Source organism: Lepus europaeus, chromosome 12 (genome assembly GCF_033115175.1).
Source record: "Lepus europaeus isolate LE1 chromosome 12, mLepTim1.pri, whole genome shotgun sequence".
In the NCBI taxonomy this organism is placed as follows: Eukaryota; Metazoa; Chordata; class Mammalia; order Lagomorpha; family Leporidae; genus Lepus; species Lepus europaeus.
The window spans coordinates 53,992,305-54,005,676 of NC_084838.1; the positions used below are offsets into that span (position 1 = coordinate 53,992,305).

General features: G+C 38.9%; 1 protein-coding gene across 3 annotated transcripts in view; it reads left to right on the plus strand.

Moving 5' to 3' along the window:
• Nucleotides 1–12,663, plus strand: part of HACD4 (3-hydroxyacyl-CoA dehydratase 4) — a 31,000-nt gene extending 18,337 nt beyond the window's left edge. For all 3 annotated transcript variants that reach the window (XM_062208135.1, XM_062208136.1, XM_062208138.1), the window contains 3 exons: nt 6,329–6,435; nt 10,179–10,304; nt 12,488–12,663. In XM_062208135.1, the coding sequence (XP_062064119.1) occupies nt 6,329–6,435; nt 10,179–10,304; nt 12,488–12,570 (316 nt within the window). In that variant the 3' untranslated portion in view covers nt 12,571–12,663. The remainder of the gene's footprint in view (nt 1–6,328; nt 6,436–10,178; nt 10,305–12,487) is intronic.
• The last annotated feature ends 709 nt before the right edge of the window (nt 12,664–13,372 follow it).

The window sequence follows — 13,372 nt, forward strand, 5'->3', positions numbered from 1 at the left end:
AAATGAACACACAAAAATCAATAGCCTTTGTATACGCAGACAATGCCATGGCATAGAAGGAACTTTTAAGATCAATCCCATTCATAGTAGCTACAAAAGAATTAAATACCTTGAAATAAATTTATCCAAGGATGTCAAAGAGCTCTACAAAGAAAATTACAAAACACTAGGAAAGAAATAGAATAACTAATTAAAAAATGAAAAATCTTCATTGATTGGAAGAATCAATATCATCAAAATGTCCATACTACCAAAAGCACTTTACAGATTCAATGTGATCCAATCAAAATACCAATGACATTTTTTGCAGATCTAGAAAAAATGCTAACATTCATGTGGAACACAAGAGACCCCAAATAGCTAAAGCAATCTTATATAACAAAAACAAGGCTGAAGGCATCACAATACCTGATTTCAAGACAAACTACAGGGCAGTTATAATCAAAATAGCCTGGTACTGGCACAGAAACAGACATATAGACCAACAGAATAGAACAGAAACTGCAGAAATCAATCTATGCATCTACAACCAACTTTCTTTGACATAGGAGTTAAAATCAATCCTTGGAGCAAGGACAGTCTATTCAACAAATGGTGCTGCAAAAACTGAATCTCCACATGCAGAAGTATGAAACTAGACTCCTACCTCACACCTTACACAAAAAATCCACTCAAAATCAGTCAAAGACCTAAATCTATGACCTGCTACCACCAAATTATTAAAGAACATTAGGGAAACCCTGAAAGATACTGGCATAGGCAAAGATTTCATGGAAAAGACCTCAGAAGCACAGGCAATCAAAGACAGAATTGACAAATGGTATTACATCAAGCTGAAGAGCTTCTGCACTGCAGAAGAAATATTCAGCAAAGTGAAAGACAATGGACAGAATGGCAGAAAATATTTGCAAACTACACAACTGATAAATGGTTAACATCTAGAATCTATAAAGAGTTCAAGAAATTCAACAACAGGGGCCTGTGCTGTGGTGCAGTAGGTTAAAGCCCCTGCCTGCAGTGCTGGCATCCCATATGGACACTGGTTCAAGTCCTGCCTGCTCTACTTCTGATCCAGCTCCCTGCTAATATGCCTGGGAAAGCAGCAGAGGATGGCCAAAATCTTTAGGCCCCTGTACCCACATGAGAGACCCAAAAGCAGTTCCTGGTTCCTAGCTTTGGATCAGCTCAGCTCTGGCCATTGTAGCCAACTGGGGAGTGAACTAGGGGATGGGAGACCTCTCTCTCTTTTTTTTTTTTTTTTTTCATTTTTTTTTTTGGACAGGCAGAGTTAGACAGTGAGAGAGAGAGACAGAGAGAGTTATAGACAGTGAGAGACAGAGAGAAAGGTCTTCCTTCCATTGGTTCACTCCCCAAATGGCCGCCACGAAGCCAGGAGCCAGGTGCTTCCTCCCAGTCTCCCATCGGGTGCAGGGACCCAAGCACTTGGGCCTTCCTCCACTGCCTTCCCGGGCCACAGCAGAGAGCTGGACTGGAAGAGGAGCAACTGGGACTAGTACCTGGTGCCCCAACCAAGACTAGAACCCAGGGTGCCAGCACCACAGGCGGAGGATTAGCCAAGTGAGCCATGGCACCGGCCGACCTCTCTCTCTCTAACTCTGTCTTTCAGATAAATAAAGATAAATCTTTTAAAAAAAAACATGAAATTCAACAACAACAAAATAATCCAGTTAAGAAATGGGCAAAAGACTTGAACAGTCATTTTTCATGAGAGGAAATTCAAATGGCCAACAGACAAATGAAAAAATTCTCAGGATCACTAGCCATCAGGGAAATGCAAATCAATATCACAATGAGGTTTCACCTCACTCCAGTTAGAATGGCTCTCATACAGAAATCAACAAACAACAAATGCTGGCAAGGATGTGGGGGAAAAGGTATCCTAATCCACTGTTGGTGGGAATGTAAACTGGTGCAGCCACTGTGGAAGATAGTATGGAGATACCTCAGAAATCTGAATATAGACCTACCATATGATCCAGCATTCCCACTCCTGGGAATTTACCCAAACTAAAAGAAATCAGCATCTGAAATAGTTTTCTGTACCCCCATGTTCATTGCAGCACAATTCACAATATCTAAGATGTGGAATCAACCCAGATGTCCATCAACTGTTGACTGGATAAAGAAATTACGGTATGTATGTATGTGTATATATGTATATACATATACATACTATGGAGTACTACTCAGCCATTAAAAAAAAAGACATGAAATCCTGCCTTTTGCAACAAGATGGACACAACTGGAAACCATTATACCTAATAAAATAAGCCAGTCTCAAAAACACAGATATCATATGTTTTCCCTGATCCGAGGCAACTAATAAAGTACCTAAAGTGTATTGTATTATAGTGAAAAGGACAATTTGAGATTTGATGATTGTTTACAGCCCTTGTCTTTTCCATTGAGGAATGCTATTTTCTTCTTCATACTCTTTGTTGAACTCTTCTACTTAGTATAGGGTTAACTATATGATCATGAAGTAAACTGAAATTTTAAAAAATTGAAAAAAAAATCCTACCAAAAAATTCTTAAGCCCCTCCCAGGAATGGTAAAAAAAAAAAAGATTCTAAATCTTCATATTTTCTGGATTGACTATAATTATAGAATTAAACAAATGAACACAAAAAATATTCTGATTTTGAGAAATATTAAGCAAAAGCAAAAAAATACATTGATTCCAAAGTTAAATAGAATGAAACATTTTGATGAATTAAAATGATTTTTCATATACCTACCTCAGTAGTCATAAGTTATTTCTCATTTTTAAAATAACTATAGCCTTGGGGCAAATTTTGTGAACTTTTCTAGCTCATGACTTGCTATTTATGAGACTTTGGAGCCTCATATGGGACTGTAGCTGTCCATATATTGTTGTTAGGTAGTCCTCATTCTTTTAGTATTGATTCAGTCACAGATACGCTTAATAGAGCCACTAGAAAACAACTTCATCAGTGAACTTGTAGTGTGCTGTCATGGGAAGACTTTTGGACACAGTGGCAGGAGATCACAAGATGAAACCCATGTCCGCTACCTACTTACTAACTGATCTTGGGCAATTACTTAACCTTTTAAAAAAACATGTTTATTGAGATATTACTTATGTGCCATAAAATTCACCCCATTAAAACATAAAATTCATGGTTTTTAGTATAATCAAAGAGATGTGCAAATGCTTTACATAATTTAAGAACATTTTCATCTCCCTCCCCCACAAAGAAACAACATACAATCCTCTCTCCCTCCTTACCCCACCCTTGGAAACCAATCAAAATATCTCTATGGATTTGTCAATCTTGACATTTTCATATCAATTGTATCATCCAGTATGCTGCCCTTTTTTGATTGCTTCTTTACTTAGCATAATGTTTTTACGATCTATCCAATGTAGTATATATGAGAACTATACTGTGTTTTGTGGCTGAAGAACAGGCCATTGTATTGATATACCACTTTCCATGTATCCATTTATCAGTGGATGGACATTTGGGTTGTTTCCACCATTTGGCCATGAACATTCATGTACAAGTTCTTATGTGTGCATGTTTTTGTTTTCTATTCTTAGGAGTGAAATTCCTAGGCACCTACACTTTTGTAACTCTAGTTTTTCTCTCTTGTAAACTGAGGAAGAGTTACCCTCCCAACACACCCTAGAATGACTGTAAAAAGTAAGAATCAAGAGACCTTCCTTTCTGATAAAGGCATTTATGAAAAATCCCTAGCTAACATGATGGTTACTAATGAAAGAATAATGATTTCCCCCTACGTTCAGAAACAAGACAAGGATATCTCTCTTACCAACATGGTTCTATTCAACATAGAACTGAAAAGCCTATGCATGGCAATTAAGAAAAAAATGATATACAAGGCATCCAGATTGGGAAAAAGTAAAACTATCTTCATTGGCAGATGACATGATCTTATATGTTAAAAGTAATAAGGAATCCACTAAAAATGTTGGAATTAATAAAGAAGTTTATTACAGCTGTGGAATATAATACAATATAAATATATCAATATACCAATGTTATTTTAATAAAATGAACTATGCTAAAAAAGAAGAAAATACAATTTGAAATAACATAAAAACAAAAAAAAAACGTATTTAAGAATAAATTCAACAGAAGATGTACAGAACTTGTGGCCAGTGCTGTGATACAGTAGATTAAGCCACTGCCAGCAGCATCAGCATCCCATGTGGATGCCAGTTTGGATTCCAGCTGCTGCACTTCCCACCCAGTTCCCTGCTAGTGTGTCTGCGAGGGCAGCAGAAGATGGCCCAAGTGCTTGAGCCCCGGCACCCATGTGGGAGACCTGGATGAAGCCTCTGGCTTATGACTTAGACCCCTTCCAGCCCTGGCCTTTGTGGCCATTTGGGGAATGAACCAGCAGATGGAAGATTTCTCTCTCATTCTGCCTCTGCCTCTCCCTCTCTTTAACTCTGCCTTTCAAATAAATAAATCTCTTAAAACAATTTGTATTTTTATACTGAAAACTACAAAACATTAAGATCTAAATAAATGTAAATGATATCCCACACTGAAGACATAATTTTTGTGTTTCTTTTAAAGATTTGTTTATTTTGAAAATACACAGACACACACACATGGTGTGGGGAGGTGGGTATTTCCATCCATTGGTTTATTTCCCAGATGGCTACAACAGTCCCAGCAGTGAGCCAGGCCAACACCAGGAGCCAGGAGCTTCATCCAGGCCTCCCATGTGGGTGGCAGTGGCCCAAGCAGTTGGGCCATTTTCTGCTGTTTTCTTCAGGTCATTAGCAGGGAGCTGGATTGGAAGTGGAGCAGCCAGGACTTGAACCTGCACCCATATGGGATGCCAGCATTGCAGGTGGTGACTTTACTTACTATGCCACAATGTCAGCCCCCATAATACTGTTAAGATGCCAGTATTCCTCAAACTGACCTGGAGATTCAGTGAAATTCCTACTGGAACTCAGATGGCTTCTTTGTAAATATTGAGAAATTTATCTTAAAACTCATATAGAGGGGCTGGTGCTGTGGTGCAGCAGGTTAAAGCCCTGGCTTGCAGTGCCAACATCCCATATGGGTGCTGGTTTGAGTCCTGGCTGCTCCACTTCTGATCTAGCTCTGTGCTATGGCCTGGGAAAGCAGTGGAAGATGGCCCAAGTGCTTGGGCCCTTACACCTGCACGGGAGACCTGGCAGAAGTTCCTGGCTCCTGGGCTTCGGATCAGCTCAGCTCCTGCCACTGCAGCCATTTGGGGAGTGAACCAGCAGATGGAAGCGTGCTCGCTCTCTCTCGCTCTCTCTCTCTCTCTCTCTCTCTAGCTTTCTCTGTAATTCTTTCAAATAAATAAATAAATCTTTAAAAAAATCTCACATAGAAAGTCAAGAAACTCAGAATAGTCAAAACAATCTTAAAAATGAACATAGTTGGAGGAATAACACTTCCCAATTTCAAAACTTATAAAGCAAAAACAGTCATTATAGTACTGGCATAAGGATCAATCATGAAATAGAACTGATATTCCAGAAATAAACTCTCACATTTTCAGTCAATTAATTTTCAACAAGGGTGCCTCAATGGGGGAAAAGATAGTCTTTTTGACAAATGCTGTTGGCACACTGGATATCCACATGCAAAAGAATGAAGTTGGACCTCCACCTCATTTTTAAGAACTAAAAGTATAAAACCCTTAGTAGAAAATATGGGAGGTAATTTCTTATGACTTTAAATGTAGCAATGGATTCATAGATATTACATGAAAGCAAAAACCACCTGACCTATACAAAGAAATAGAAAGGTGTAGACTACTTCATCTGTTTTTTCTCAGTGGTAGGTTTAAAGGTATCTACTATTCCCAAAGCCAGCTCTCAGTTATTTTTTTAACAACACATAAGATGGCACAAAAGTAGGAGGAATATAAATAAGGAATTGGAAGTCACATTTTGGTTATTAAATTCATTCCTCAGATATTTACAATTAAGTCTGTCTTAAAACACCTGTTTGCTACATAAAATGGGCTTGGCTTTTAAGTGAAATTGAAGTTACTAATCAAGGACTCTTGTAACTAATTTCTTGAGGGTTAACAGTTATATTTTTGCTGTTCAGCTCTACATTCCTGATTCTCCAGACAAGACTGACATGGTGCCTCCATTTTTTTAACCTATTACCTTGCCTAAATTTAACGAAATAAAGTATGTAATTAGCACATCTTCCAGTTTTGTTCCTGTGTTTATTAGTTAGTAAGGTATTTTCCTTTCCTGTTATTTCTCAGACATCAGCAGCACATGAGACTTATGACTCTCCTTGTCTCCTTTTAGGTACACTTACAGCATGCTATCAGTCATCGGAATGTCATATGCTTTCTTTACATGGCTCAGCCAAACACTATGGATGCCAATTTATCCTCTGTGTGTTCTTGCTGAAGGTAAGACAAGAGTGATTCTGCATTACTTACTGGCAAAAGCTGCCTAGTTTTGATGATAAAGTTTTTGTAATTTCTTTTTGATGGTGAGTTTGTTGGTGATAAAAATGCCATTTTTGCTAGTGCTTAGCTCACTCAGTGTATCTTCCCTAGCATATTACCCTTGAAGCAAAGATATAAAACATTAAGAAGCAAAGTTGGGTAAGGAAGCAGCTCTTCACATAGACAACATAATGGATGAGAACCAAGGCCAACTGGGTTCACGTCCTTAGCCTTAGTGGCTCCCTAGATGAGTTTTGGGTAACTCTTGAATCTCCTTGAGTCTTCTTCCTCATCAAAAAGAGGTTTAACAATTAGAGATCCTCCGAGGTTTTACTTTTAAGGCATGGAAGCAGTTCTCTCTGGCTAGATTACCCTCCTTACTTTCCACCTCCATTCAACCCACCCTCTGCCAACAACTAGTTAAATTGTATCTTGGGGTTAGTCATCTCTTTCTTTTTTTTTTTCATTTAATGAATGCATTTTTACATAGATACAACTTTAGGAATACAGTGGTTCTTTCCCTCATGCCCCTCACCCTGCTCCCTCCCTACCTCCCATTTCCTCTCCCATCTCCTTCTTCATTATGGATCATTTTTAGTATGACTTTATATAGAGAGGACCATCTCTATGTTAATCATAGAGTTCAACAATTTGCCCCCATGCCCACACACAATCTGTAGAGTACAGTTTGAGGAGAGAATTTGCAGTCACTTCTCATATTGCAATTCAATAGGGACAAAGGTCCTACCTGGGGAGCAAGTGCACATTGACTACTGTTGTCCTTTAACAATTAACACTTTTTTATGACGTCAGGGATTAATCAAGGCTCTTGTTGTGAGCTGCCAGGGCTACGGAGGCCTTTTGAGTCATCACTTTCTGAGGGAAGTTGTTCCTGAATTCAGCTAGGTTAATTTAGTCTAGTACAGCATCATGGATATTTTTTGTACTGGTCCTTTCACAGTTGTAATTAGACATGTGTATGATTCTTTGCTTAAATCAATTTCTCTGGTTAGACTCTAAATGCTGTGAGAGTACTGGGTGTCTATCTGGTTTTGCTTCCTCCCTTCCTCTCATGCACCAGTATACATAATAATAAATAAATACTGAATGAACTACTGAATACATATGGACTAGGCTAATTATATAGTCTAAATATAAATCTAAAATTTTAAATCAAATAATTTAAGGAGCTTGAGGATATCTGAGGATCATACGCTTTCTTCTATAATGGATTTGGTGGTTTGGTAGTGAACTCTTGAAAGATAAAAATGTTTGAAAACTAAAGACATAAAATAATTAAGAAAGCATTTTATAGCAACTAAAGGAAAACATAAGGAAACAGATATAACATGAGACGGTGACACTGGCAATACTTGTAAAGTATTTAAAGCCCAGCACTAACAAAAACCACATGTTTTCTGTCTACTGATGGCTAAAGAAAAGGATTTTAACTTATAGTAAATTATATTATATTTTTAAAAGCTTCTTTTCAAAAGGAAGGATTTTTAAAGTTTGAAATAGACTATGTTAAGAGAATATGAAGAACAACCTTGAAAAACACACACACACGAGAGAGAGAGAGAGAGAGAGATTGCCCATTCTTTAAGAATGAAATCCTTTACACATTGGAGTATGTATTAAATGTACTCCTTTGTTATTTAATATGAAAATATTATAAAAATAAATGAAATGGGTGGTATTGAGGAGACATCATACAAAGTATAAGTTAGATAAGGGCAATATATTTTTCCCCAAAGACTTATTTATTTATTTGAAAGTCAGAGTTACACACAGAGAGGAGAGGCAGAGAGAGAGAGAGGGAGAGAAAGAGAGAGAGAGAGGTCTTCCATCCGCTTGTTCACTCCCCAATTGGCCACAACTGCAGGAGCTACACCAATTTGAAGCCAGGAGCCAAGGGCTTTTAAATGAAATTGGTCGGCTGGCGCCACGGCTCACTAGACTAATCCTCCGCCTTGCGGCGCCGTCATCCAGGGTTCTAGTCCTGGTCGGGGCACCGGATTCTGTCCCAGTTGCTGCTCTTCCAGGCCAGCTCTCTGCTGTGGCCCAGGAGTGCAATGGAGGATGGCCCAAGTGCTTGGGCCCTGCACCCCATGGGAGACCAGGAAAAGCACCTGGCTCCTCCTGCCTTCGGATCAGCGCGGTGCGCCGGCTGCAGCACGCCAGCCGTGGCGGCCATTGGAGGGTGAACCAACAGCAAAGGAAGACCTTTCTCTCTGTCTCTCTCTCTCTCTCACTATCCACTCTGCCTGTCCAAAAAAAAAAAAAAAAAAAAAAAATTGGTCCAGGTCTCCCACGTGGGTGCAGGGGCCCAAGGGCTTGGACCATCTTCTACTGCTTTTCCTGGCCATAGCAGTGAGCTGGATTAGAAGTGTTGCAGCTGGGACTTGAACCAGCGCCCATATGGGATGTTGGCACTGCAGGTGGCGGCTTTACCCGCTATGCCACAGCGCTGGTTCCAAGTCTTCTCTTTTCTAGGAAAACCATGTCCTTACATTATTGCCATACAACTTATATTCTTTTACTAGATACATGAAATTATTCTTGTAATTATAAAGTACTTACAGAAAAAAGTCTAGAAACATATGTGACAAAGTGTTAATTAATTCTGAGTGATGGGATATGGATGATTAAGGCTTCATAGGTTTCTATATAATTCCAAAGCCCAAAGTATAAAAAAGTTAAGAAACATACTTAACTTTTGATAACTCTAGTTTTATATGCTTTAGTAAGTATAATTTTCCATCTAAAGGTAAGGTAAGTAATTACACATAAATAGCAAAATTAACTAATTATATTGATCAGGTACATTCTAGAGTCTTAGGCGCAGTTCATGTTAATCTTAGATGGCACATCGGGTATCAATTTTAGGCCCTGTACTGATGCTGCTCATACCCCGGTCCTGTCTGACTCTAACACCTGTGATATAATGACTTTTCTTCATTTCTCTCTTTTTAAAAACTTTGAATAATTTTAGATTCACAGAAACTACAAAAGTTATACTTCATCTAACTTACCCAATTGATAAATCTTATATAACACTAGCATCATATCAATTAATTCCATGAAATGTTATCAAAAATCTATACCTAGGTTACAATTTCATAGAACCTCTTTCTCTTCTATCTGATATCAGCCTTCTCCCTCATAATAAGTAGACCAGCATTTCTCACAGAATTTCTCAGAATTTTTAAATACTGTTGGGGACTGGGGAGGAAGAAGATATTTCTAGGCCAGCTAAGTTGAGGAAATGTTGTAAGAAACTAGTTTTGTTATTGCAGAACTCAGAATCCCTACTAGGCTAATGTATATTGTGAAACTCTAAGAGGAAAGTATATGTAGCATTTTCCAAATTTCTCTGTCACCCCTATTTGTAGCTAAGGGAACAGATATATGTTGAGTTCTATTTCAAGAAACAACTGTGAATTCTTTTTATGTAGGCATGAAAAAGTATACTGTGGACAAAAATTCAACAAGTCATACAGCTGTGACAGCCCTGCCAACTTAATCACTCAGTAAATTTCTATATCAAATTGTAGCTTTAGCAAAAGACTTCAGCCATCACCACAACCTGTCATTATCAAGTTCAAAGCATCTTTCAACTATGGAGACATAGGGTCACAACCCTGTAACAAGTTAAGGAAGGAAACCTTGTGATGTGGTTTTTGTTGTTTTGTTTTAAACAGCATTTGCCATATATCAGTCGCTGCCTTACTTTGAATCACTTGGCACTTATTCCACCAAGCTGCCCTTTGACTTATCCATCTACTTCCCATATGTGCTAAAAATATATCTCATGATGCTCTTTATAGGTAAGTAGCTTTTCTGTTTTATTTTTGCATTCTTCTGGGGCTTTGTGATTTGTGCTACCATCCACCAATAATAGGCAATTTGATAAACATAGAAGAGACCAAGGAGGAAGCCTGACACAATGAACTTGGTCTTGGTAATAAAGTAACTGAAAGTTACAGTGCTTTATACAGGACATCATGAGATCAAATATATCACTGTTTCACTGTATGAATAAGATATAACTGCATTGTATATAAAATACAAAACTTTTGATCATGGCACAGTATCTACTAACAAAACCAGATGTAAAACTAAATAGCATTGTCTGTTTCTGATTTTTACATTTATATCTATTTTGTTTTCTGTTTTTTACTTGCTAATACTTTCTAGCAGGTGAAAGAGACTCAAGAAAAATTTATGGAATAAACCTTAATTTTTAAAAATTTGGCTGGCGCCACGGCTCACTAGGCTGATCCTCCGCCTTGCGGCGCTGGCATCCAGGGTTCTAGTCCTGGTCGGGGCGCTGGATTCTGTCCCGGTTGCGCCTCTTCCAGGCCAGCTCTCTGCTGTGGCCAGGGAGTGCAGTGGAGGATGGCCCAGGTTCTTGGGCCCTGCACCCCATGGGAGACCAGGAGAGGCACCTGGCTCCTGCCTTCGGATCAGCGCGGTGCGCCGGCCGCAGCGCGCCAGCTGCGGCAGCCATTGGAGGGTGAACCAATGGCAAAAAGGAAGACCTTTCTCTCTGTCTCTCTCTCTCACTGACCATTCTGCCTGTCAAAGAAAAAAAAATTTGATAAGTTAGCTCAATTGTTTTCCAGGATGTTGAGAAAAATATTTCCATTTTAAAATTTTACTTTCCCGGCCGGCGCCGTGGCTCAACAGGCTAATCCTCCGCCTTGCAGCGCCGGCACACCGGGTTCTAGTCCCGGTCAGGGCACCGATCCTGTCCGGTTGCCCCTCTTCCAGGCCAGCTCTCTGCTGTGGCCAGGGAGTGCAGTGGAGGATGGCCCAAGTGTTTGGGCTCTGCACCCCATGGGAGACCAGGAGAAGCACCTGGCTCCTGCCATCGGAACAGCGTGGTGCGCCGGCCGCAGCGCGCTACTGCGGCGGCCATTGGAGGGTGAACCAACGGCAAAAGGAAGACCTTTCTCTCTGTCTCTCTTTCACTGTCCACTCTGCCTGTCAAAAATTAAAAAAAAAAAAATTAAAATTTTACTTTCCTTGTCTCTAACTTTTTTAGATTTTAAAAAATTTATTATTTTTTCTAATATTTTTTCATGTTAATAATATATTAATACAAAGAGAACATTTTCAATGTAGTTCATAGATAGAATTCTAAGAATATAATGATATTCCTTTCCTCTCTCCCATTGTTTCCCTTCCTCTCTCTCTCTCTCCCTCCTTCCTTATTCTTCCTTCCTCTCTTATTTTTTTGAGATAACATTTTTTTAAAAAATTGATTTATTTACTTGAAAGGCAGAGTTAGAGAGAGGCAGAAACAGAGAAAAAGATCTTCATCCACTGGTTCACTCCCCAAATGGCTGCAATGGCTGGGACTGGGCTGATCTGAAGCCAGGAGCCAGGAGCTTCTTCTGGATCCCCCTTACTGGTGCAGGGGCCCAAGCACTTCCATCCTCTGCTGCTTTCCCAGGCTATAGCAGAGATCGGGATTGGAAGTGGAGCAGCCAGGATATGAACCGGTGCCCTTAGGAGATGCCGGCACTGCAGGAGGTGGCTTTACCCGCTATGCCACAGTACAGACCCCGAAATAACATATTTTTAATTAACATTACACTCAAGGACTTAATCTTTCACTAAATAAAGGATCAACATGTAAAAGGACCATAGTTTAACAGTAATATAGGCAAGGGATATAAACAATATTCAAATGGAAAGATGATCATTTTACCTAATCTTCACAAATCAACAAAACAAAGATTATATGGCAACATGTATCACAAAAGCAATATGTATAGAAGAAAGACAAATATGAAACTGTAGAAGAGGAAGCGAGAACTACCCAAAATAAAAGGGAAACAAATTCCTTGCAATATAAGCACAAGGAGTTTGTTTTATTTCTCTTGCTGCATAAAATCTGGGCACTTCTTTCAGTATTTCTCCAATTGTATTTGAAAATCAGAGTTATTTCCAGAAAAATGGTTAATTAACCTTACTTACTTTCACATTTCTTTCTCCATATTAGGTATGTATTTTACCTACAGTCATCTTTACTCAGAAAGAAGAGAAGTCCTCAGCGTCTTTCCCATGAAAAAGAAGAAAATGTGAAGAAGAGAATTCTAGTGTGCATGAGAAAAGACAAGCTTGTGGATTCAGCTGCAAGAAATACAACACAGGAAGTATTCTGGTGGAAAAATACCTACTATTGGACAAAAATTCATGACCTGAAATAATTGCATGTATCCCTTAAACTATCTAGACATATCACAGTAATCAATGTTTCTTGCACATTGTATTTTCAAATATACCTTGCATTCCCTATATCACCAAAGCTGTGGATTTGATACAAGTTGCATTTATGTTATATGAAGTATGTTTTCCTGTAAGATTAATGAGAAAAAGGAGATTGACTGAAGTAAATTCAATTACATTGAGAAACGATACCTGATAATCTGAATTATTTCTTTTCAGTTCTGAGTTCCCAAACAGCAGCCAATCTATTGGAAAGCTGTGCAAAATATACTCTAAAGTTTTCTAGAATAACATTTTATATACAGATGTCCTTGTCTGTCCCCAGAGCTACCCACCTTAAACATTACACATACTTAAAATATTAAGCAAACATGCTCTTAGTTCATGCTTATATAAGAAAACACCAAAAATTGGGTGACTTAAATGATAGCAAACCGATTTCTCACAGTTTGGAAGCCCGAGAAGTCCAAGAACAAGATGCCTATCACTTTCGTATCTGGTGAAATCCCTCTTTCTGATGTGAAGATGAATGCTTTTCTTGTTGTAGCCTCACATGAGGGAGGCAGAGAAAGCGAGAGGAGAGAGATCTACTCATAACCTAATTACTTCCCGAAAACAGCTACCTTCAGATACCACATTGAGGATTAGGGATTAGCAC